General features: G+C 39.6%; 1 protein-coding gene across 3 annotated transcripts in view; it reads right to left on the bottom strand.

The window, feature by feature from the left end:
• The window catches only part of SLC30A4 (solute carrier family 30 member 4), a 29,814-nt gene that overhangs the window by 4,742 nt on the left and 2,098 nt on the right, over positions 1-22,974 (bottom strand). The window contains exons 2-6 of one of the 3 annotated variants that reach the window (XM_090028584.1): positions 18,318-18,356; positions 16,464-16,610; positions 6,049-6,202; positions 5,548-5,755; positions 5,146-5,251 (exon numbers count right to left, since the gene is read on the bottom strand). In XM_090028584.1, coding sequence (XP_089884710.1) covers positions 5,146-5,251; positions 5,548-5,755; positions 6,049-6,202; positions 16,464-16,610; positions 18,318-18,356 — 654 coding nt within the window. The remainder of the gene's footprint in view (positions 1-5,145; positions 5,252-5,547; positions 5,756-6,048; positions 6,203-16,463; positions 16,611-18,317; positions 18,357-22,974) is intronic. The other 2 variants (XM_090028585.1, XM_090028586.1) reach the window with 2 other exon arrangements.

Here is a 22,974-nt window from a genome sequence, read left to right as displayed (position 1 = left end):
GATAATGTAACTTAAGATGATAGTCAGATAAGTGTCTAATCCATTTCTGAATCCTGATCTTGGCCACAAGAAATTAAGATGACAGCAAGTTCCACAGCATTTCCCTTGTAATCATTTTGAAAGTTAATGCTTTTTAATGGTATCATATCATGAAGTAAAATAAAAGTATCAAATGACCTTTGTCTTTCTTACATTCTATTACATATTCATCCTTCATGCTACATTGTAACAAATTATCTAAATATTTTTGAAGATTTCTAACACTCTGGAAGACTCTTGGTCATACAAGTAACTTGTTAAAAGGGCAATTAATTATTAATAAATACCATACATATATTACTGGAGCTGCTCAGAGGAAAAAGTTTTTATCCCTTGGAGAAACTATGGTATTTGAAAATTAGTTTCTATTCTGAATTCAAAAGAGTCAAAATATTGAAAAATTTCAAAGAACAAAGTTTCTAAAATGCTTTAAACTGGAAATGTCAACAAGAAAATTTTAAATTTTGATCCAAATTATTCATATGTTGAAATACCACTTTTCCTTTTGAAATACTCAAAATGGAAGAACATTGTTTCAAATTGTCAGTTTGAAACAAAAATGTAATTGTTTTAAACAGTTTTAAGCAGTTTGACTTGCAGTAGAATGATTCAGTTTGGCAAAGGTTTTGCCAAAAATTAATAGGTTCTAATGGAGAAAGTTTTTCTTTTTTTTCCCCCCCTCACTGACAAGAAATTTTAACATCTCTACATGATAAGGACATGAGCCATACATACTAAGAACAACAGTAGAGTTTAATGTAAGGCCAAGATCTTCAGGAACTTCCAGGGCACTGTGGAATTCACATGTCATTAGGAGGGGTAAGTGCCAGGGGCATGCAATCAGAGTGCCTTATTCACCTACTTTGATAAAAGGACACATTTTAGATATGTGGCAAGTCATCCCAACTGGGTGGGGTGACAATATTTCTTCATATGAAGTATTGGATTTGCATGTCCTGCAGCCCTTTCTGTATTAGGTGGAATCATGCATGCCAATACAACCGGCAGGTGAGGTGGCTACATGTGATCAGTCGGTGGGATTTCTTGTGCATGCTTTGTGCGCTTAATGAATTTTGGACACCACATGCTTTTGGTTTTAAGTGGATGGCCAAGTTAAGCATGTGGACCTACTGGGATCTAGGCACTTTCATTGTGTGGGCTTTTGTCAACTTTCATTAATTTTAAATTAAGTGGTAACGGAAATTTAAGTTCCCAATGAGGCAAAAGCTGCAAACACTGTGGAAAGACTCAAAGTTGCTATGACTGGCCTCCTCTCCTGGTGACCATTCAGGAATCTAGCTGTATGGCCTGGCAGGGCACCAAGCCTGCTTTTGGATTAAAGGAGTCAGAGGAGCTCAGTTATCCTAGTGCAGGCTCAATCTTTTAAAATAATGGGTATCAGTCTGTGGACCGGAGCCAGCCACAATCCAGCCCCTGGCGCTGCTCCTTTCGCTGCATCAGACCATCCCTACATGCAGTGTCCCAAGACCTGTGCTGCTGCAGTGCTCACTCATGCCTGGATCCCAGACTGGCCCATGTAGATCCTGCTTCTGCTGAATCAGCCATGAGGGTAGGAGCAGAGGGTCTACTGGCCTGATCCTGCCCGTGGACTGGCCCCACGCCATTCATCCAGCTGAGTTTGACACCCCTGTTTTTGACTCAAGTCACCTCTTAGAAAATGCCAACTCTTCATTTTCACTCTCCTTTTTTTTTTTTTTTAACTACAGAATTAATCCCCATTTACAAAGGCTAAAGGGAAACCAACAAAACATGCATTGCTTTTATTTGGCAGAATGGTACTTCCTGATGTCTGGCAAGCCACAGCCACCTGCTGGAGAGCCAGAGAGAGGTCAGCCATGCCTTGCAATGTGAAAGCCCGAGTCCTGTACAGCACATTATATAGCTAGCATTCCATTTCATATCCTCTTCCGATATGCTCAAAAATTTGCTGTGACACTAATGCTGGCCTCCTCAAGGAGTTTTAAGGTACCTTGGGTGCTCCTTTACAGGTTAGTACCTTGTAAATGGTGCTGTGTGATGTTCTGCCTATTTGTAGCTCGCATATTGCTGCAGTGTTTTTAGTAGATCAGTAATGCATTGATAAAAGCTTTCAATAATGCATTGATAGAAGTTAAATATAGGCTTTTTAACATTTATGGTGATTAAAAAAATACATCTTGCTTACTGAAGAGAATGCTGTGATGATTTCTGTAATGATAAAATGCTTTGCTAAGATTTACTAATGGCAAATATGCTACTAAATATGCCACTAATTAAAGCATTGCTCTCCTTAAGTCAAAACACAGCACATTTTTTGTACTAGAACTACAAACTCCCTAAACAGAAATTTGTGGTAAGGTGCCTTTGTAAAATATAGTGCAGTCAGGAAATGAGCATGCAGTATCGTTGGTATTAAGAAAGCCAGCATCAGAACAGGAAGGGCAGCAAGCTAAACAGCAGACTGTGAAAGTTATCTTGAACACAGAGCAGGAGAGTAGTAAGATCACTTGCAGGAAAGAAAGAGAAGGAGAGGAAGCTGTGGCCGGCAGGTTGGCTGTTTCAAAGCAATCGGACTGTTGCATTCATGTCAATAGTGGTTGTTATTTGTGAGCATACAAGGCAGATTGTAATGCAAATGGAAGAGGTAAGCACTTGTACACAGCATCCACTACCAGAAATTAAAACAAATTCCATTTATATATAGCTCATCGTGCAATACCAATTACACACAGGGGCCAGGCATAGCACAGGACTATCTGGAACAATGTGCTGTGGGTGCTTGGTAAGAATAACAATTCCTGGAGTATACAAAAGAGGCAGAATTCGGCATTTAAACAAGGAGGTGATATCCCAGGGTGAAAAGCTTGCAGGAAAAAGGTAGCTAGAGGATCACAAATGTGGATACACTCACATGAATGTGGATACACTCACATGAATATTATTATTTATGATATAATTTACTACAATGTGAAATTACTCCGGATTCCAACAAGAGTAAAAATTCTGGTCAGTAAGGAGTCACATTTTATGGATACCCTTTTTACATCAATGTAACTGTATTCAAACCAGTACAAACAGCTTATGCAGAGAACCTCTATTTTGGGGGTGTTTTCTATTTGGTATTTAAAAATGGGGTTACCAAAAAACTGAACAGTGTTTTCACTGAGCTATTTTTACTGGCACCTGGATTTAATGTCTAGTGTTCTAAATTAATTCATTTTATTTTTTAATCAGTAGCAGGGTACATTAGAGATTCCCAAGGTTCTGTAATACCATTTTTAAATATCATTATATCACTAGTTACTGATATAAAGTATAAATCAACTGCTTTTCCATAAAACTGGAGGGTAACCAGTGATATAATGATATTTAAAAATGGTGTTAAAGAGCCTTGGGAATTAAAACTTCTGGGGGCTACTTCAGTTACAGGAAAGTTAGTTGAAAAAAAAGTTATGAAACACAAACATACACATAGGAAGCTCAGTATCTAAGAATGCCTCATTTATTAAATGCTAAGTTGTCCTTTCTGGTTAAGGCTGACAAAGTTTTCTGGCTTTGAAATAAAATAACCACTTGATAATTGCTTTCATAGCATTCTTTGCCCCAGGAAGCATAGACCTAACCTCTAATCCCCTGCATTGTGCTGCAAGTAGACTGCTGTGCTGGCTTTTAAATCTATATTAAAGACTCAACTCTAGCTCCTAATATTAGGTAATAATAAAGTTTTCAACTTAACATTCCAATTTTAATAATGAAACTTAGGTTGAATGCACTTGAAAATCAGTCCCACAGCCTCTCATGTTTAGCAGTGGTCTTGGATAGAACAAACCAATATAAATTAACATTTGCTGAGTTGGAAAAGTTCCCTAGGTACATGAAGACTACTTTTCATCACTTGTAATAATATACTTAATTCATACATTTTCATGACATTCAGGAGACCTATGCAAATAGCTAACATTCAGACACGTGAAATTTGATATGCTTGTTAGTTCTCCTATCTTTTCTTTGGCTAAATCTCAGTACCCCTGTCTAAGAACTAACTGAAGTGTTTTGCTTAGAGGCACAGCTCTGCACTTTGCCCTCTCAATCAACCTTTGATCTTTATGCTGTTTTTATAGGAAGAAAACGATTTTACAATCAAGACTTGTGAGGCCTTGTTCAGAGTTCTTGACTCACTCTTGAATTGGGATTCAATAACAAAATGTCAGAAGGTTGCAGAATAATGCTAGTTTTTTTCCCCAAAATTTCTTCCCATTGCATTTTTACTTGCATAAGCAATAATGGAAGTGTCAGTTAAGATAATGCACTGCAGCCTGCTGACATTTTTACTGCTCTGGTGCCTAGAACTGCACTGAACAAGGTAAGATGAGATGCTAGCTAAAAAGCCGTTGGCCCATCTGTGCTCCTGACTATTGTCACTACCAATACAAATGCATCAAATGTACAATAAAAATAATAGGACATTTTATAGATTACAAATTAACACAGACACAGCCTGTGTTTGTAGTCATTTGATCCAGGTGTGCCTCTCTTTTTATAAATATTTACTTTTGAAGTTAAAGTAAAATATGGGATGAGGTCCTTAGTTAACAAGTATATAGCGCAGGATGGATGGCTTGAGTGGGGGGTATGCAAAAGTGGTGTGCAATTCACTCCTGCACTCTCCAAATTTGGGCCAGCAGAGTGCTAGGCATGGTCCTCTAGCAATTGCATACATTCAAAAAGCCTGAACACTGCTCTAAACTTGCTCATTTGCCAGCATCTCCAAAGCCTGAAGCAATGATGAGGCTAAGGAAAGCCCCAGCAGTGCCTTAAGACAACAGCAGGGAAAACATGGAAACATTATACCAGCTCTGTGCCCCTAATTACACCCCCTACTGGCCTTACGGCCAGATTCTGCTGGTGATGCAGGGCTAATTGTTGCATCACAAAGACTGACTCATGACCTCTATGCTTATTTATTCAACATAATTTTAAATTACTCCAAATATGTTTTAACAGAGAAGTAACAAAGAATTAGTCATTACCACCAAAGCACCTTTCACTGCAACCTGATACTTAATCGATTGATTAAAAGCACTGTAGAATTCACACAGCTCTTACCTTCCAGAATAATAACTCCTGTGTCGCATATGATTCGGACTGTTGTAAAAATCACAAGTACTGAAAATATGTAAGTACATATAGGGTCAGCAATCTTGTATTCTGGCTGCAAGGGACACATCAAGAGTTTGTAAGGAAATATAACAACAGACCCCTTGTAAAGACTTGCTCCAGTAACATACAGTCCCTTTTACTTTCCAATTTAAGTCTATTTCATCCAGATAACTCAAAATATTGCATAGTAGAGGTGTGATTTCATTCATTTTCGATGAATGTCTAAAACTAAACAAACAATAGTTCTGTAACTTTAAAAAAGTTATTTTTTAATTTAAGATAGGAGTTAACATCAGACTTATGCATGTTCACAAAAAAAAAAGAAAAAGCAAAGAAGCAGTCCCTTACCTTGAAACGTATGATATAGGCTGCTATAAGTACACCAATACTTTGAACCAGGTCCCCAAGGGCATGTACAAATGCTGCTCTCACTGCAAGGCTGCTATGTCCCTGGCTATTCCCAAGGGCTGTGTTAGGAGAGCTTGATGGAGGTATGTGGCTGTGGGAGTGTGAATGGGAATGAAGATGACCCGACTGATTCAGCAGAAAACCCATTCTGAAAGAGAAAGGGAAAAAAAACAAACAAAGAATATGAGATATTTTTTCCAAGTATTTTGACCAAAAACTGGAGAAAAGATAGAATGCATGATGCCCATTATTCCTCTGTCTTACTTTGTGGGAAGGAAGAGATCCAAAATCCAAATACTAGCATACAAAGAAGATCACAAAGCAATTCAGACATACTCAATTAAAAAAAAGGTACAGCACGCAATGAATTAATTGACATAGTGTATACTGCATTTTATAAATGTACTTAGCAGTCTTTAATGGACGGAGGAGAGAGCTTACATTAAGTTTACTGCCACGCCAACAGCTGCTGTAATAAGCATTATATCTCCATTAATTTCATAGTCCATATGGATAGTTCTCTGAACAGCTTCATATAACAGGAATGCCATCAGGATATATACCAGCAACACACTAATGATGGCTGACAATACTTCTGCAAACAAAAAGGGAACAACAACATTACAAGAGCAAGCTGCAAATCTACTTCCCATTTTAAAAAAATAATTTACAATGTGATGGTAATGTTGGAGTGATGTTGTAGCCATAATGCCCCGTGAAATACACAAGAAACAAGGCCACTCACTTATACTGTTACATAGTGTAATGTTATACTTTGCTAGTGTTAGGCAAACTAATTTATGATGTATTTTCATGGCACACAATATATTATAAATCAAGCTAAAATTAGAATATGCAATCAGCAAACAAAATGGCTTGTGCTGCTCAAACTGTGCACTTTCACATCAGTTATCCTGGAAATAGGTTCTCCTGATCAGATCAAAACTTCTGAATAGGTTTGAGGGAGTCCCACCTAGCTCAAATCTTTGCCTCATGCCTTTCAAGGTGAAGGCCCAATCCAACATGTCTGAAGACTGCAGCTGTAAAACTTGATTGACCTGTCTGTAAACTAGGCTTTTTTTTTAAATGTAGACAATATAAACTGATGATTATTTCAGTGTTTTAAAGATGCGCGCATGCATGTGCGTGAGTGCATGCGTGTGTCTTTGATAGATAGCTAGCTAGTTTTGAGCTTTGGGCAGAGGCAACAAACACAGAAAATCACACAGAATCATAGAAAAAAAAAATTGTGCGCCCAATAGTACAAAATCAAAATGCATAAGTTCTGGTGAACATTAAAACTGTCAGTATGAGAATGTGCACTATTTATTGTGCGGTCTACTGATAAAGAGCTACAAAATATGAATCTGCAGTTGTTGTTAGAGTCTGCCGTTGCCTCTCTCATAAAACGAAGAGTATAATTAATATCGACTGAACTGCATTTTGGTCTTGGAATTTTCAATTACTGGCAGGGCCTTCAGAGCTCTTGTCTGTAAGTGCTTTGCAGGTATTCCAAATCAACAGGATTAAAAAGTGAACATAAGAATCAAATCACCTTTCACCTTCTACAGTCATTCATGCCTGGGCAAAATAGGTGTAGGACACAGTTGTTCTGCTGTGGTAACAATTTATGCCTCCTACACATTGGTTTTAAGTGACAATAAACGGTACAAAGCAATGCAGTCTAGAAAACAAATATCATGCAAGACCTCTGAAGTGGCTCTTCCAGCTTTTGAAAGAAAACTGTTCTGACACATGAAGCCTGCTGAAAGGCACAGGCCACAGAGCACGAGGGCCCTTCTAGAAATTTCTATGCTATGTAAAATCCTACCTTGTACACTCAAAGAATGCACTAAGCTTAGCTGGTCATAACAGGTTTAGTGAAAGAAACCCAGATTTGTCCAAGGCTGTAATGTATTTAGGAACACCATTCTGTCTTCTCTAAACTCTAACTACGCATAACCATTTTTGAGGGACTATTTTGTTGTAACTGGTGGCTTCAGCACAGTTATTTCAATGCACATAAGCTCTTGGAGTAGATTTACAACCCAGGAATCACACACAAGGAAGATGCATAATGGGAAGAGTCTCCTTGTACCATAAGGCTAAAATGGCTCTGCAGCCCCTTTGTAGAGGCTGCTTCAGCAGGTTCAGATGCAGTTTCTCCCTCCAGAAAGGATGAGGAAGAAAAACACCTATTCAGGACAGGAGTCCTGCTCCTCTTTGGAGTTCCTTTCAGTTTTTTGCACGCCTACATAGATCCCTTACACTGAGAAATTATCGAAGTGCAGCTGCCTAGGAAAGGAGGAGGAACAATTAGCATTAAATATACTAATTACCAGTACAATAATCCATACAAATGTGAATTATCTTATAATGTGCATTTTTACAAGATCCAGACTTGCAGTTCTCTGAATATTTGCATATTGTTGAAACCAAGCAATGAAAAAAGTCCAGGGGAAAGGTTTGTTCTCTTAGGACAATTTTTCCTATATTAGGAAACTAGTTTTAAACAGGGTTTTAAAACTAATGGTTTCTGCTAATATAGTTGTTTGATTCTCAACAGTGCTATGCACTATCCATGCAGGTCTTCACAGTGCAAGCAGCAAAACTGTAGCGGCAATTACAATAAATTGAAAACCACTTCTTAACCAGTGGAAACTCTGGGGGAAGAGAAACAATTTGACCCCAAACAAGTTAGGTATTTTTGAGACTCACACGTTCAACTAATTTTTTGCTGAATCCAAAGCAGGGTTCTAAAGCGTTATACCCGAATTCCTGGAAGACCTCCCCGTGAAAGCTTTGGAAACCATGAACCTGGGAATGCTGGAAGTTGTGGTGCTCATTGAAAATTGATATTCTTGTTGGTTTCAATTCTAGTGCAAAACAAGGATGGCAGTTTCACAGAGCAGCTGAGATTCGAGTCCAGGAGATATTTCAAAAACTTGCCATTTCAGTCAGAACTAGACTGAAATAAAGAAAGTTACAAAAACCTGGAAAACCTTGACAAACTTCAAGTCTCAGTGGTCCAATTCCACTGCGCATTAGCGCAGCAGGCAAAACCTGTGCTAACAGGCAGTAAAATTAGTCTACTGTGTATTAACATCACAACAAAGGCGTATGGCAGCACTAATATGCAGTAGCACCAATTACAGCACATTTAAGTTAGTACTAAATGTGCCATAACTACAGCGCAATAATGAATGTGTAGATGCACGCAGTGTCTTATCCCTGTCTGCCAGTCCTAGTCTCAGTCTTTTCTCCATGTTTCCTCCAGTTCCTTACCACCTCTGCATTCAGTTCAGACACCTTGATACTGTCTTGGACCTAGCAGGGAGTCACTGTGGCTGGCTCCCTCCTTGGTTACATTAGCAACCCTGACAGCACAAGGGATGGCCATCCCATCTCGGAGGAAGGGTAGCAAAAGGGCTCAGCAGGGAACTCGAGGACCTCCTACGTGTCAAAAGAGACTTATGATGGATGGAAGGCTGGAATTACCACTAAGGAGGAGTATTCAGCACTGGTCTGTACCTGCAAGGAGCGGATCAGGAAAGCCAAGGCTGCAACCAAGCTCCATCTGGCTTCACATATCAAGGATAACAAAAAGTCCATTTTCAGATATGTAGGGAGTCGGAAAAAAAAACCAAAGGTAACACTGGACTCCTGCTGAACCAAACAGGATAGCTGATAACCGACACCCAGGAAAAGGCTAACCTGCTTAATGGGTACTTCGCTTAATGGGTCTTTTATCAGTCCAATGGGACTGCCCTACCTAGCTGGACACAGGATGGCCAGGGTGAGGGAGTATTTATACCCAGCATCGGTGTTTATCTAGTAAAGGATCATCTTGAGAGGCTTGACACCTTCCAACTCAGCTGGTCCTGACAGATTACACCCTAGGGTACTTAAGGAGCTGGCAGGTGTCATAGCCCAATCATTGGCAAAAATATTTGAAAACTCATGGCACTCAGGTGAAGTACCTGAAGACTGGAAGAAGGCCAACGTGGTACCCATCTTCAAGAAAGGGCGGAAAGGAGATCCCAGGAATTACAGGCCAATCAGCTTGACCTCAATCCCTGGTAAGATTCTCAAGAAAATTATCAAGGAGACCCTTCTGGATAACCTGGCTGAGGGCAACATCCTGACGGATAGCCAGCATAAGTTTGTTGTGGGTAGGTCTTGCCTGACCAATCTCATCTCCTTCTATGACATCAGTAAAAAGACTGACATCATATATTTGGACTTTAAAAAACCCTTTTATTTGGTGTCCCATGACCTCCTCATGGATAAATTGGCCAACTACAGTCTTGGCTACCCCACAGTCCAATGGCGGGGAAATTGGGTCCAACATCAGAACCAGAGAGTAGTGGTCGATGGCAGCAAATCATTATGGTGCTCCATGACCAGTGGCATCCCCCAAGGCTCTGTCCTTGGACTGGTTCTCTTTAACATCTTTATCAACGGTGTGGACATTGGTGTCAGAAGTACACTGACTAAGTTCGCCCTAAACTTCGGGGCACAGTATCCACACCTGAGGACAGGCTAGTGATCCAGGCTGACTTGGATACACTTAGTAAGTGGGCAGACACAAACCTGATGATGTTCAATACCAATAAATGTAAGGTACTCCACCTCGGGCGGGGGGGGGGGGGACCCGCAGCATACTTACAGGCTTGGTAGTGCTATGCTTGCTAGCACCACTGCTGAAAGAGACTTGGGGGTCATGATTGACCACAATGAACATGAGCCACCAATGTGATGTTGCAGTTGGTAAAGCAAACAAAACCCTGGCTTGCATTTATAGATGCTTCTCAAGTAAATCTCAGGATGTCATCTTCCCATTGTACTCGGCCTTGGTGAGGCTGCAGCTGAAGTACTGCATCCAATTCTGGGCTCCGCAATTCAAGAAGGATGTCAAGAAGCTTGAAAGAGTCCAGAGGAGAGCCACACGCATGATCAGCAAGCAAGAGAATAGGCCTTATGAAAAGAGGCTGAGAGCCATGGGACTCTTCAGTCTGGAAAATTGCAGGCTCAGGGGGGACCTGGTGGCTGCTTATAAGTACATAAGGGGTGTACATCAGGATTTGGGAGAACATCTGTTCACCAGAGCGTCCCAAGAAAAAACAAGGACCAATGGTCATAAACTCCTACCAGACCGTTTTAGGGAAAATTTCTTTATGGTCCAAACCCCCAAGACCTGGAATAGACTCCCTCCAGAAATGATGCTGGCACCTACTCCGGACTCATTCAAGAAACGCTTGGATGATTATCTTGCTGGGATCCTTTGACCCTAGCTAACTTCCTGCCACTGCAGCAGGGGGCTGGACTTGATGATCTTCAAGGTCCCTTCCAGCCCTAAGGTCTATGGAAACTATGAAGAATATAAGGGATTTTTAACATGGACAAAACAACATTATTTTTCCCTAATTTTATTCTTAGACATGGCTACCCAGGTTAGGTTGACTTATTTTCTAAAAAGAGAGGTTGAGGCAGCCATCAGCCATGGAAAAATCTTCTCTCAAAATAATTGTTTAGGATGAAATTTGAAGCAACTGAAAATAGGGGCTTGGAAAGTAAGGAAAAATTAATAGACAATGGTATCAGATTCAGCTATAATTCACGTGCATTGGCAGCACTGAATAGGCAATTTGTATCATTATTATTTATTTTAATAATTAAAGTGATCCAGGGATGCCGATGCAATCTCCTTGTTAGTTAGTTATATTGCCAGAATATCTACCTTTGTGTCAACTGCTCAGTGATCAAAGTTGAAATTACAACTGTTCTGAATTATAGATGCTGTTTCTTGTCCCACACATGCTGTGATGATTTCTTTCACAGCTAGAACAAAATTCTACGTTGTTCATCTGAGCTGGCATTTGACATCTATTTCAGTTCTCCCAGCCTTAAATCTGTCAGCATACAAAAAATATCTTTGTTGCAGATTATATCATTTTTACCATGGAACTCTCTTCATTTGTTTCAGGCAGTGACATAGTAAAAAGCGTGCCTCTGTAGAAGCATTTTATTGTCATTAAAATATTTTGGTCCATAGTTTAATTTTGCTGGCAGAAAGAAACTCTCACCAATGCACTCAGCAGGCCATTGTATGACTGCTGGCTGAACACAAACATTATCAGGCAGTAACAGGCGTCTTGGAGGAGACTGTCATGGTCTTAGATGATTTCAGAGCAACAGCCATCTCTAAAAAGTCCTCAAGTTATCCACACACTTGGTGGGGTTCTTCATGAAACAGGCAGACTATTCATGTTGGTACCCTTATAAAAACAGTGCTTTGCTTCACATTAGCTTTCAGAAAAAAATCCATCCTGTTGGAATTATAAATTTCTTCTTGCTACAATCCTTCATATCTTACTGAATTAACCATGTTCTATCTAAATAGATCAATTATTTCTGGACCTAATGACAGTCTCACCAACAATAGAAAGCTGCCAGATTCAGTATCTGTGGTTAAATCTGCTTAGTCACTAGCTGAAAAGGGGACATTTCCACTTAGTGAAACTGACTTAATTTTCATTTTTAAAGATGCATCACATTCCAAACTTGCATGCATATTTCACTTTTACTTCCACATTTTTCTAACCATTACAGGAGTTGATAAAATTCCTTTTCAGGACCTGAAACAAAGCCAAAGACAACAGATATTCTGCATTTAAAGATAATCTGAGTAGGTGAAAGTAGTGCTAATTTTACTCCAGAATTCAAATCGATAATCAATAGTGCTAATGGGCAGGATGTTGCGGAAACATTTTTACAAATAAAAATGCTCTTTCAGGCTTGGGGAATGAAGAGCTTTTAAAATTCAGGGATCTGTGAACAAAAGTTATACTGAACGTTAGCAATACTCTCTGCTGTATTTGTAATATTGCCAAGATAAGTGTCTAAATAGATTAACTAAAAAGAAAATCAATGCAGAATGCATCAATTTTCTTATGTTCCCACAGTTTTAGAAAATAGTTCATATTTTCTGTACTGGAATCTCCCTCCATGTACTAGATTTTTAATCATTTCCTACTTTTTAAATACATATTTGATTAAATTCAAATTAATGTTGATCTTAAATCATTTCATAACAAGGTTCTTATAGTACGAAATCATCTCAAATAGGGACAGAAGTGATCTAACCAAGGGGTGCCCAACCTGTGGCACAAGTGCCATAGACAGCCTCTGCGTGGCCCATGGCAAATCTGGGAGGGCAGCACAGCAGAGCATCAGATCATCAGGGACCATGGGGAAGGAAGCAGAAAGCAGAGCAGCAAATCAGTTAGGGGAAGGGGGGCAGAGTAGCACTCAGGGAGGGCACAGGGTTAATATGTGGCACACCTGCTAAAAAGGTTGGTTCCCACTCAACTCCCTGCCCATGGCGCTCTACACTGGTTCCAAAATTTGCCAGTAGGGAAGCAATGGCATCATTCCCCTGCTGCCAAAATCCCAGATCCATGGGGAGCCCCATGCCCTGTGTACTGCATTGGGCACCTAATCCCAGCACACAGAACTGGGCGAGAGCAGCACAGGGCCCCAGGGCCCAACCTCGGTATGGGTACCAGGAGGGAATAGCACCAGGCCCCTGGGACCAAACCCTGACATGGGGGATGATGCCAGGCCTCTTGGGGGGCAGGCAATGCTAGGCTTCCAGGACCCATATCTGATAAGTGGGAGACAAGAGGGAGTGTCACCAGGCCCCAGATCCCCAGCACACAATGAAAATCATGGGACAGGAATGGGGTGGTACTCGGCCCTAGGGCCCAATCCAGCCCACAGATCAGCCCTTTACCACTCATCTGGCCCACACTGTTGAAAGGTTGAACGCTACTGATTTAGCCCATCCCTCTGTCCCAAAGCAGGAGCAGCTATATATAAAGCATTCCTGGCAAATATTTGTCTCACCTGCCCTTAAAAATTTCTACTTGGGTTTCAACAACTTTCTTAGGTAATCTAGTCCAGTACTTAACTAGCCTTTCAGATAGAAAGGTTCTCCTGATTCCAACCTCTAGGACGTTTCAGAAAATGCAGCCTGAAGTGATTAGAGCAGAAGAGATTTTATTCCACTGCTAGTGTCCACTCATGTGACGTTGGATACGTTATCCAAAATGAGCGCATTTAAGTACTTCAACTTTGGCAAGCAAATGCATATAAAACTGCTGGACCCTAAATTTGATCATTTTGACCTTTCAATCAATATGCCCATGTCTCCCCCAGCAACACAATGGAGAAAACAGTACTTGGATACTCCCACAGGAGTATTCCAAGGCTTCATGAATTAATGTGCTTTGAAATTCTTGAATGAAATATATAAGTAGAACATCTGACGTGGAGCCAAATTGACTTCCATGTGAAATACTGAAAAGATCCCTGAAACACATTTTCCTCTCTCTACCTTGAAATGCTTGTTACAAATACAAAATAAACTCAAATAGATACGGGCCCTTTGCTCCAGGTTTCTACAACTGCCGCATACTTTCAAAAGAATAGTTTAACAGAAATGGTGTTCTGTTTTTTAAGAAGATGGACTGCTGTCCTTTATTTTCATCTTCATTTGGTCTTGGGTCACATATTCACTTCTACAGACAAATTAGTGCTTGAGTTACAAATTACTACAGAAAACTCTGAAAAAAACCTGTAACATTTTGAATGAAGCCTAGAGAATTCATTAGTGCTAAATTCTACCACACAAACTTCTGTAAGTATTCATATTCCCCCAGAAGTGCTCCAAGGCAAACCTGAAGGGTCATACTGCAGGGAACTCGAGCCACAAAATTAAAAACTCTTGAAAGAAAAGTTTTAAATCGAAATGCTGGCAGACCCTTTGTTGCTAGAAGTCCAACCAAACTCTGCTACTGGACAGTATTATGCAGTATTATGTGACTAATTGATAGCCTAAAGCTGGGTGATAGGGCTGATAAATTCTCTACTACTTATTATAAAATCTGAAATAGTAATTGTAAACTTCAGGTCTAACATTGTACAAAGCTATAGGAAACTTGGAATTTACAAGCATTCTAAATCCCAGATGAAGAGAAACAGCTGTGATATTTTATAAAGAGCACAGCAGTTGGAGAGCTCCTGTACAAATATTTACAATTCAGGACCTGCAATCAGACATTATTAGTAGCATCTCATACTATTAAAGATTAAAATGTGTTCTAGTCATAACTGTAAAAGTTCTTTAAAAAGTGAATTAATATTCACAACAGATTTCTGAGGTTAGTAAACAATTATTTTATATATGCATCTACTTCTACTGATGCCTAAAATGGGCAGACTTAAAATAACTTTACGAAGGTCCCAGAAAGAATTAGTAACAGGCTGAGATTAACACCTTGGCATATAAAGCATGTACCAGCGTCAATGTTTCTCCACTCTTCTTTGTAGTCTGGGGAGGTAACTGACACAACAGGAAGGCCGCATGGGCCCCACTCACAGCACAGTTCTATGATGCTACTCCACAATAGCATGGACTTGAGAAAAGAAGCAATCTTGTGGTTAAGGCATTGGCCTGGGGATCAGAGCTATCACACACTTACTATGTGATCTCCAGGAAGTGATTTAATCTCTCTGTGGAACATTTTCCCTAATTATAAGATGAAGCAACACCTCCTTTCTTTTATGTTTTATCTGTCTTGTATATTTAGACTAGGTTACATAATTATTGCGATACCTTTAACTTATTTCACTAGAAAGCCTGCTCAAGTCACCAGAACTTCAAAACCAAAAGATCAAAATCTGGCCCATAGACAGGAGTGCACAGGACCTAGTTGCTAAAACAACTCATGTTACTATTGACCACTGATGGATAGCTGCACATTCAGCCCCAGCCATATTGCTACCTGGGGAGTTTTCCCCTACCCCCTTTGGCAAAACCTCAACTTTAGGACAGTATTATGCTTGTGGCATTATGCTATCAAGATCATTTTGGACTTTCCCCTAAGCCTTGTCTATGCTAAGTTTCCAACTGGAGTTAGCCGCACAAGAGGAGGTCACTTTTATACAGGTACAGCATTTCTCTAGGAATGGATCAGGACAGATATTTCCTTGTATCCTTGGATATTCAAAAAATCCCCTGGTAGCCAAGGCTGTAAGCTGAATGATTGTTGTCCATATGAGAGATCAAATTCTCACCAAGCAGTTTGATTGGCAATAATTAATACTAAGTTATTTGCAAGGAAGAGGCTATGCCTTGCTATGTAACTGAAGATTAAATAATCACTGTTACATTAAATTTCCTAAAAGGAGCTGTAATAGTACAGTGATTGAAAAGATATATATTGTCTGGAACAAAGCCTTCTCCAAGCAATTTACATCTGAATGAACAGCAGAGAAGGAAAGAATAAGAAAGTTAAGGCCAAGGTGCCTGCTACTTTCTATATCCTATTAAACAGTGCAGTGAGGTTGGTACTCAAAAGAAACCAATCTGACAGCCAGGGACAGCTTTCTCTTTGGCTATACAAAGAGCATCAATGCAGACAACAGCAGCATAACCTTTTCTACAAAGACCCCCCTGTTTATCACAACTTTGCTCTGGAGAAAACAAGACCTTGGCCCGGATCAATTATCTGTGTGCCTTTGTGCCACAAACAATTCCCCAGTAGCATAAAACTAGCACAGCTCTGTACTACTGCTGTGAACAGTACCATAGAGCCGCACTTCTTATAAGAGTATAAAGAGATCTTAAGAGTAAATGAGAGTCAGGACTTTAAAATGTAAAGCTATTTTTAAATGTGCATTACCCATTTTCTTCCAATTACTTAATCCTCTACAATAGGACTCTAAAATTAGACTTTCAAGTTGTTAGTCACACCATTGTTTTAATAGTAAAATCCAAAATGTTTACATACCTAAGCGATGGAATCCAAAGGTGAACCTTTTTGTAGGAGCTTTTGCAGATAACCATAAAGCAAGGAGGGTCAAAATAATACCACTAAGGTCAGTTAACATATGGAGTGCATCTGTCATGATTGCTAGACTATTTGCAACATATCCACCTAAAAATAAAATGGGAAAAGTTAGAGCATGCAATATTAATGATTCCGTGTAACATGCTTTTGGCAGAGTTTACAACCACCAGCATGCAGAATGCTGCACTGAGCAACTGGATATGCTTCATATAAGCGTTCACCAAATTGATGGTTTTACCCATTGCAATCAATCTCCCATGCTATATTATAATGCTACCATGGTGATAAATGCAGTATAAATAGCAACACAGATTAGGTAGTTAGGAAGGACTCAGTCCTAGGACTTCACTGAGACTACTTTCTAGCAAAAGGTTTGCAGGAACAGGCTCAAAGTAGCTTAATGTCTTTTCTCTGTATTATTTTGTGTGTTTAGTCAGCTGATCCTTTTGTTAAGCCACTGCTGTAAATCTTTTGACACTTTGAAATGGGGGTAAAGCTCCACTGACTCAGTGACAAAGAAATTCACCCTCCCCTCTCAATTTTCATTACATTTAACCTTACCCACCATCATCATTCCCTGTCCCCAGGAGGAGTGGATAATACTTTTACTTGGAAATATTTTTTCTTTGAAATTTATTCCACTTCTCATAATTAATTAACTGATGTCAATATCCCCAGATCACAAGGTCAAATAGACTGATTTGCCCCAAAGCAGATGTCAATAATATTAGATAGAAGGAGTGGAGGGATTAATCTAACATGCATATATTCTTCTTCTCTTTACACAATCCTTTCTCCAAAGGGAAGCCAAGGACTTTCTCATGTACGTATCTTAAAATAACGACAATGAGACTTATGCCTGTTCCCATTGTCCCTGCTAGTTCATCAGCATTTTAGTTTGTCTCTTTGTCCTGGGAGAAGTTTGAGATTATTTTTGCAATTGCTGCCAAGTATAGTATGATGCTGGTTTTTCACTTACCAGGCTCCAGTTTCAGGTTTAGAACTAAAATAATACCTCAGATGGAAAGGCTTCTGTTTCCATTATTTCCCATTACCTGACCTTTGTGTAAGGACAATTTGAGGATCCTATCTAAACTACTAGAGTGTAGCAAAAGAAAGCTCATAACTGGTAGATTTCCTGATAGGTCAATCACCAAAAAATTGTCTGTATGCATATGTTGTGGATGCAACCATCTCAAAAGTGCATTATAGTGGTTGCCAGTAATGATCACAAACATCTAAATTTGATCTCTCCTATGAGGGCAGATTGAGGACCCTGGATCTCTTCAGCCTCCACAAGAGCAGGTTGAGAGGGAACCTTGTGGCTGCCTACAAATTCATTGGGCGGGGAAGGGGAGAGAAAGAGGCAGCAAAGAATAGGGGATGCTCTGTTTATCAGGGCACCCCTTGGAGTCACTAGGAACAATAGCCACAAACTGATGAAGAGCAGCTTTAGGTTAGACATCAGAAAGAAGTTTACGATAAGGGCTGCCAAAATCTGGAACAGACTTCCAAGGGAGGTGGTGCTCTCCCCAACCTTGGGGGTCTTTAAGAGGAGGCTAGACAGGCACCTGGCTGGGGCTGTCTGACCCCAGTACTCTTTCCTGCCCAGGGCAGGGGGTCGGACCCGATGATCTACTGAGGTCCCTTCTGACCCTAACTTCTATGAATCTACGAATCATCAAAACAAGCAAAATAGCTTAGAATATGTTACCCTTTTCCCATCCATTCTGCATGAAGCTTGTGACCTTGCATTAGTTAAAAAAACAAAACAAAAAGAAAACAAAAGCAAACCTGCAGTTTGAAACATTGGACTCCGCTTGATTTTACAGTCTTCATTGCAGAAAGAAAAACAAGTCAAATATAAAGAAATTTGGATCAGTAGCTTTACTTTATGAACCTTTTAAGCAGTGATTCTTAACCAGGGTGTTGGGACATGCTGGGATACCACAATCCTTTGAAGGGTGCCACAGGAAGTGAGAGAAGATAAGCAAGGTGTGCCAAAGAAAGCAGCTAAGGACAGGCTGCAGTTCTCCCTGCTTGACTGCTCCCCCACCCACACTGCCTGGCCCCTCTGCTAGGAGGTAAGTACTGCAACAAATACTGTTGTTTTTAAAATGGGATGCTGTTCAATTCACAAGTTACAGAGGGGTGCCTTTAGCCTAAAAAGGTTGAGAACTACTACTTTAAAGCAAGCATGTTAGCATAAGTATAGCTTTTCTGTTCAGTTTTTCTCTTGGTTTTTAGAAGCATGCCAATATTAAGACACCTATGTTATAGGCAACTCCATTAATAAGAGCTCAGTTAAGGCCACTTTCATTCAGACCAAGTCAATTCTTTGTAAGTAACCTCTCTTTTTCTTAAAAATAACCTTTTAAAAATAAAATAATAATAAAAAGGGAAATTAAATACTGAATAATATTAATGTAACATGAATGATGACAAGGCAAGAATTGAGAATTCAAGTCATTCTAAAAGTTAAGGTTCTTAATCTCTAAGTGTATGTTCTTGATAAAAGACTTAAAAATGGTTTAAACATGAATTGCAGCTCTAAAAAAGGCATTAAAAATCCCCAATACCTTGCCACTGTTTTCACTCAGCCGTGAAGGACAAAAATTCATCTCATGGGCGACTGATCACAAATTTCTAAACACATGCAAAAACCCAGTAGATGGGATTCAGCCACTAGGTACAATGTATCTTTCACCTCCTGATACAGCAGCATTCCCACAAAAGCGGTCAGTTCAGCTAGAATGCTCTATCTTATCCGAATTTTAAACTGACTGTTCATCACATTGAGAAACACTCAACATAACATCCCTGAAGTGGGCTGGATTAATCACTTGACCAGCAGGGGTTTCGAACTGTGGGCCAAGATTTCACAGATCCAGTTCCTGCAGGGAAAAAAAACCTTCTACTGATGCCCAGGTGTAACAGTGTAGGCAGGTGAACACTCTTTGCTAAGTAGATTAATTTTGTATGACAGGGTTGTCTGCCATGATGATATACCTTTTTTTCCCTAGAACTAAATCTGTACTCCCCTACTTTCAGAGCAGCACTGGGGAAGGAGGCGTGTTGTTGCCAGTGTGTGTGTCAAAGGTTATAGAAATAAAGTTGTGGGAAAGTCCTAGAGATTACTTGCAACGTTTCTCAAATGCCTGAGCAATAAGCTTCAGAATGTTCTCAAGAGGAAGGATCAGAAAAGAAGGAAAGGAAGGAAGTTACTATATTAATGACCAGACTTCAATATACTAACACAAGGCTTGGGAACCTAGTATTCAGTTCCATGCTCTGCCACAGACCTCCTGTAATCCTTGAACAAATTACTTAGTGACCTCTTGTATGAAAGACAACAGATAATATACCTCATGTGGTTATTGTGAGGATATACGTTAAATAATTTGAGTTGCCCAGATATTACAAAGATAGAGGACTATATTACTACCCTAGAGATCCATCACTCTGGAACTTGGATGAGTCTTGATTCCAAGACAGAAGCCATGATGAACTGATCACGATTAAACTGTAGTTTAATTTTAGAGACCTCCATCTCCAGTTCTGTCTCCAAATCATGAATAGAGGACTGAACCAGAAACCACCTGCAGTCCTAGGAATTTGCTTGAGATCTCAAAGACTGATGCTGAAACCACCTATTTCAAGATCTCAGTGATTCCAGTACCTAGCCCAACAAAGGCTAAGGAAACTCAGTTAGTGTATAGATTTTGCTACTGGTAGAACTACCAACAAAATGTCTATGCTGATATTTTACCTCGGGACTCTAAAACTACACAGACATGGTGAAACAAATGCATACACATGACATGATTTTTCGTATACCTGAGATCACATGCCAGGGGTGCAGATACATCCTCTACAAAATTCACTCTTTGCTCATGCTACACTAAAAAGACAAAACCAGGAGAGGACAAATGAAGTCATTCTGTCAGGTCTGTACAATTTGTTCAGAGTTAAGCATTTCATTCATAATTAAATTATGGACACTGACAGTCTTATTAATGACTAACCAAGCCCTGAAAAGCAGAAGCTGATGAGCAGAATCACCACTTGCTACTACCCTGTGTCCTTAAGATAAGGTCTAAGATGAGACACAAGGGAACAGGTAACAGATGTCAATTACCTGTTGTGAGACCAAAAAATAGACTTTTTCTCTGGAAGATTCCCCATTAGAGGTTTAGTAAATTGTATATCTGCATAAGGGGGTTGCCAAATCACAGCCAACTTGCAGTGCAGGTAACATCCAGTCAATAGCCTGATGTCCCAAAGTACAAGTGTTACTCAAACCTGCACTAAAGAGCACCTCAAGAGATGAGGAAGTGGTAGGTTTCATTCCAGCTGAGCCACTAAACAACATGTCTTTCAGTCAGTACTGAAATGAATTTGAGGTGACAGGTGGTAAGTCTTATGCTGTAGACACTACCTGTCCCCCACAGCATCTGTCCTGTACTTTCAACAGCTCTTTCCACTTTTGCTTTTAATTATGATCAATAGTTATTTTCCCATTTACAGATATATATTAAACTATTTAGAAAGTGATAAAATTGTACATCATGAGTAAAACTCAGTCAGCATGAGTGACTGTCTCATAACTGATACACTAATGCAATGACACCACATGTTTAACTCTGTTGCTTCTAAAAAGTGAGTAGCAGAAGAATATATCTGAAGAAAGTGGATGGCAGAGTTTAGATATTCTTCAAGAGTTCAAGTAGCACCAAGTAGGCATTTACACTAAATGATATAAATAGGTACAAAAGACAGATTGTAGTCTGACACTGTAATATTTATATGAAGAATAAACACTGGTTAGGATATTAAAAGAGAAAATGATTACATATTGGTGAAAGTATAGCTTTTAATTACTTTGTGTTCACATCTATGTGCCTTTCAACCTTAGATTTTCTTTCAAGGTTAAACTGCCATAGCAGGTGAATGAATTTACTGTTTTACAGATTTATAGACTGCTGTGTCATGCTGTTTTGATTAAAAATTTACAGTTCTCTTGAACTAAGAGCAACAACATGCCTTGATAACAAAACAGACTGTCCGGGATAAATAAAAACTGAACTTGGAAATTGTGTTCATAATTCAAACCAGTAACAATCAAATTACTTTTTATCATGGGAGTAAAAAAGAGAGGCAACATGTTTCTCCCAACTCCTAACAAACAAAACATGCAAGAACTTACATTAAATCATTATCAAAGTAGCTCAGACTTATTTATTATTTTAAAACAACACGCACTAGACCTTCTGATGTTGCCGATTGTAACAGCTCTGGGAGCAAGAAGAGTCCAGTGGAGGAATGATAGTCTTTGTAGAAATGGTACTAATCTAGTGCAGAGAAGCCAAATACAGGCAGTCCTCACTTACAGCACCTTTTCCCGGAGTGTAACCTGCTGTAAGTCAAAACTATGCAAGTCAAATCTGATTTTCCCATAGAAACAATGTTATAATAAAGGGTTACGTTCCTGACCAAGGGCCTGATGCCCAACTTTTTATATAAATGACCATAAACACCATATTTAAATCAGCTATTTAGTTTTATTTAATCATAAGATGAAAGAGACTTAGGGCCACTTGATGGCTTTTTGAAAAACTGATCCAGGGATGTTTGTTTTGCTGCCCTCTTCTTCTCATTGTAAATTTCCCTGTAGCACGCATAGGCATAAGAGATCAAGTTGGTCTTTGAGAATCCCTTGAAGGTTGGTCCACCTCCCTGATCTGTGATACTCAAGACCTGGGCAAAGTTTCTTCTAAGGCAGTAAGCCTTAAAAGATGAAATCCATGGGCTGGAGCTCTAAAAGCTGGTCCATAGACTGGAGCAGCGATGTTGTGTTGGGCGGCAAGAAAACAACCTTGATGTTAAGGTCTAAATCTGCAAGGTGTGCAGGATGTCCGGGGATATTGTCTAAAATTAACAATACCTTATGTGGAAGGTTGTTCCTTTCACAATAATTCTGAACAGCCGGCACAAAACAGACAGTGAACCATTCCTCAGAAAGGGCCCCAGTCACATAAGCTTTACAATTTGATTTCCAGATGACTGGAAGTGTACCTTTAACATAACCCTTAAATGCTCTGGGATTTTCAAAGTGATAAACAAGCAAGGGTTTGAGCTTGAAATCACCCGCAGCATTTGAGCCAAGCAAAAGGGTAAACCTATCTTTAGGTGCACTGAATTTTTCATCCTTGGAGCCCTCGCCATGTTGTTGCTTCACAGTGTCAAAAAGACTCAAAGCGTTGGCTTGAATGGTGGCTAAACTCAATGGCACACAGGACTGAGTTTGATCCTGAATCCACAAAATCAAAAGTCTTTCCATATCAGCCACAAGTCCTGCACGTTGCGTTGTAATAGTGGATTGCAATGAGGCTGAGGTTTTAATTTCACTACTTTTTTTTTTTTTTTCTCTAATAATCATTTGCACAGTAGT

Source organism: Crocodylus siamensis, chromosome 15 (assembly GCF_052110815.1).
Source record: "Crocodylus siamensis isolate JL-2025a chromosome 15, ASM5211081v1, whole genome shotgun sequence".
In the NCBI taxonomy this organism is placed as follows: domain Eukaryota; kingdom Metazoa; phylum Chordata; order Crocodylia; family Crocodylidae; genus Crocodylus; species Crocodylus siamensis.
This window is presented reverse-complemented; position numbering and strand designations above follow the sequence as displayed.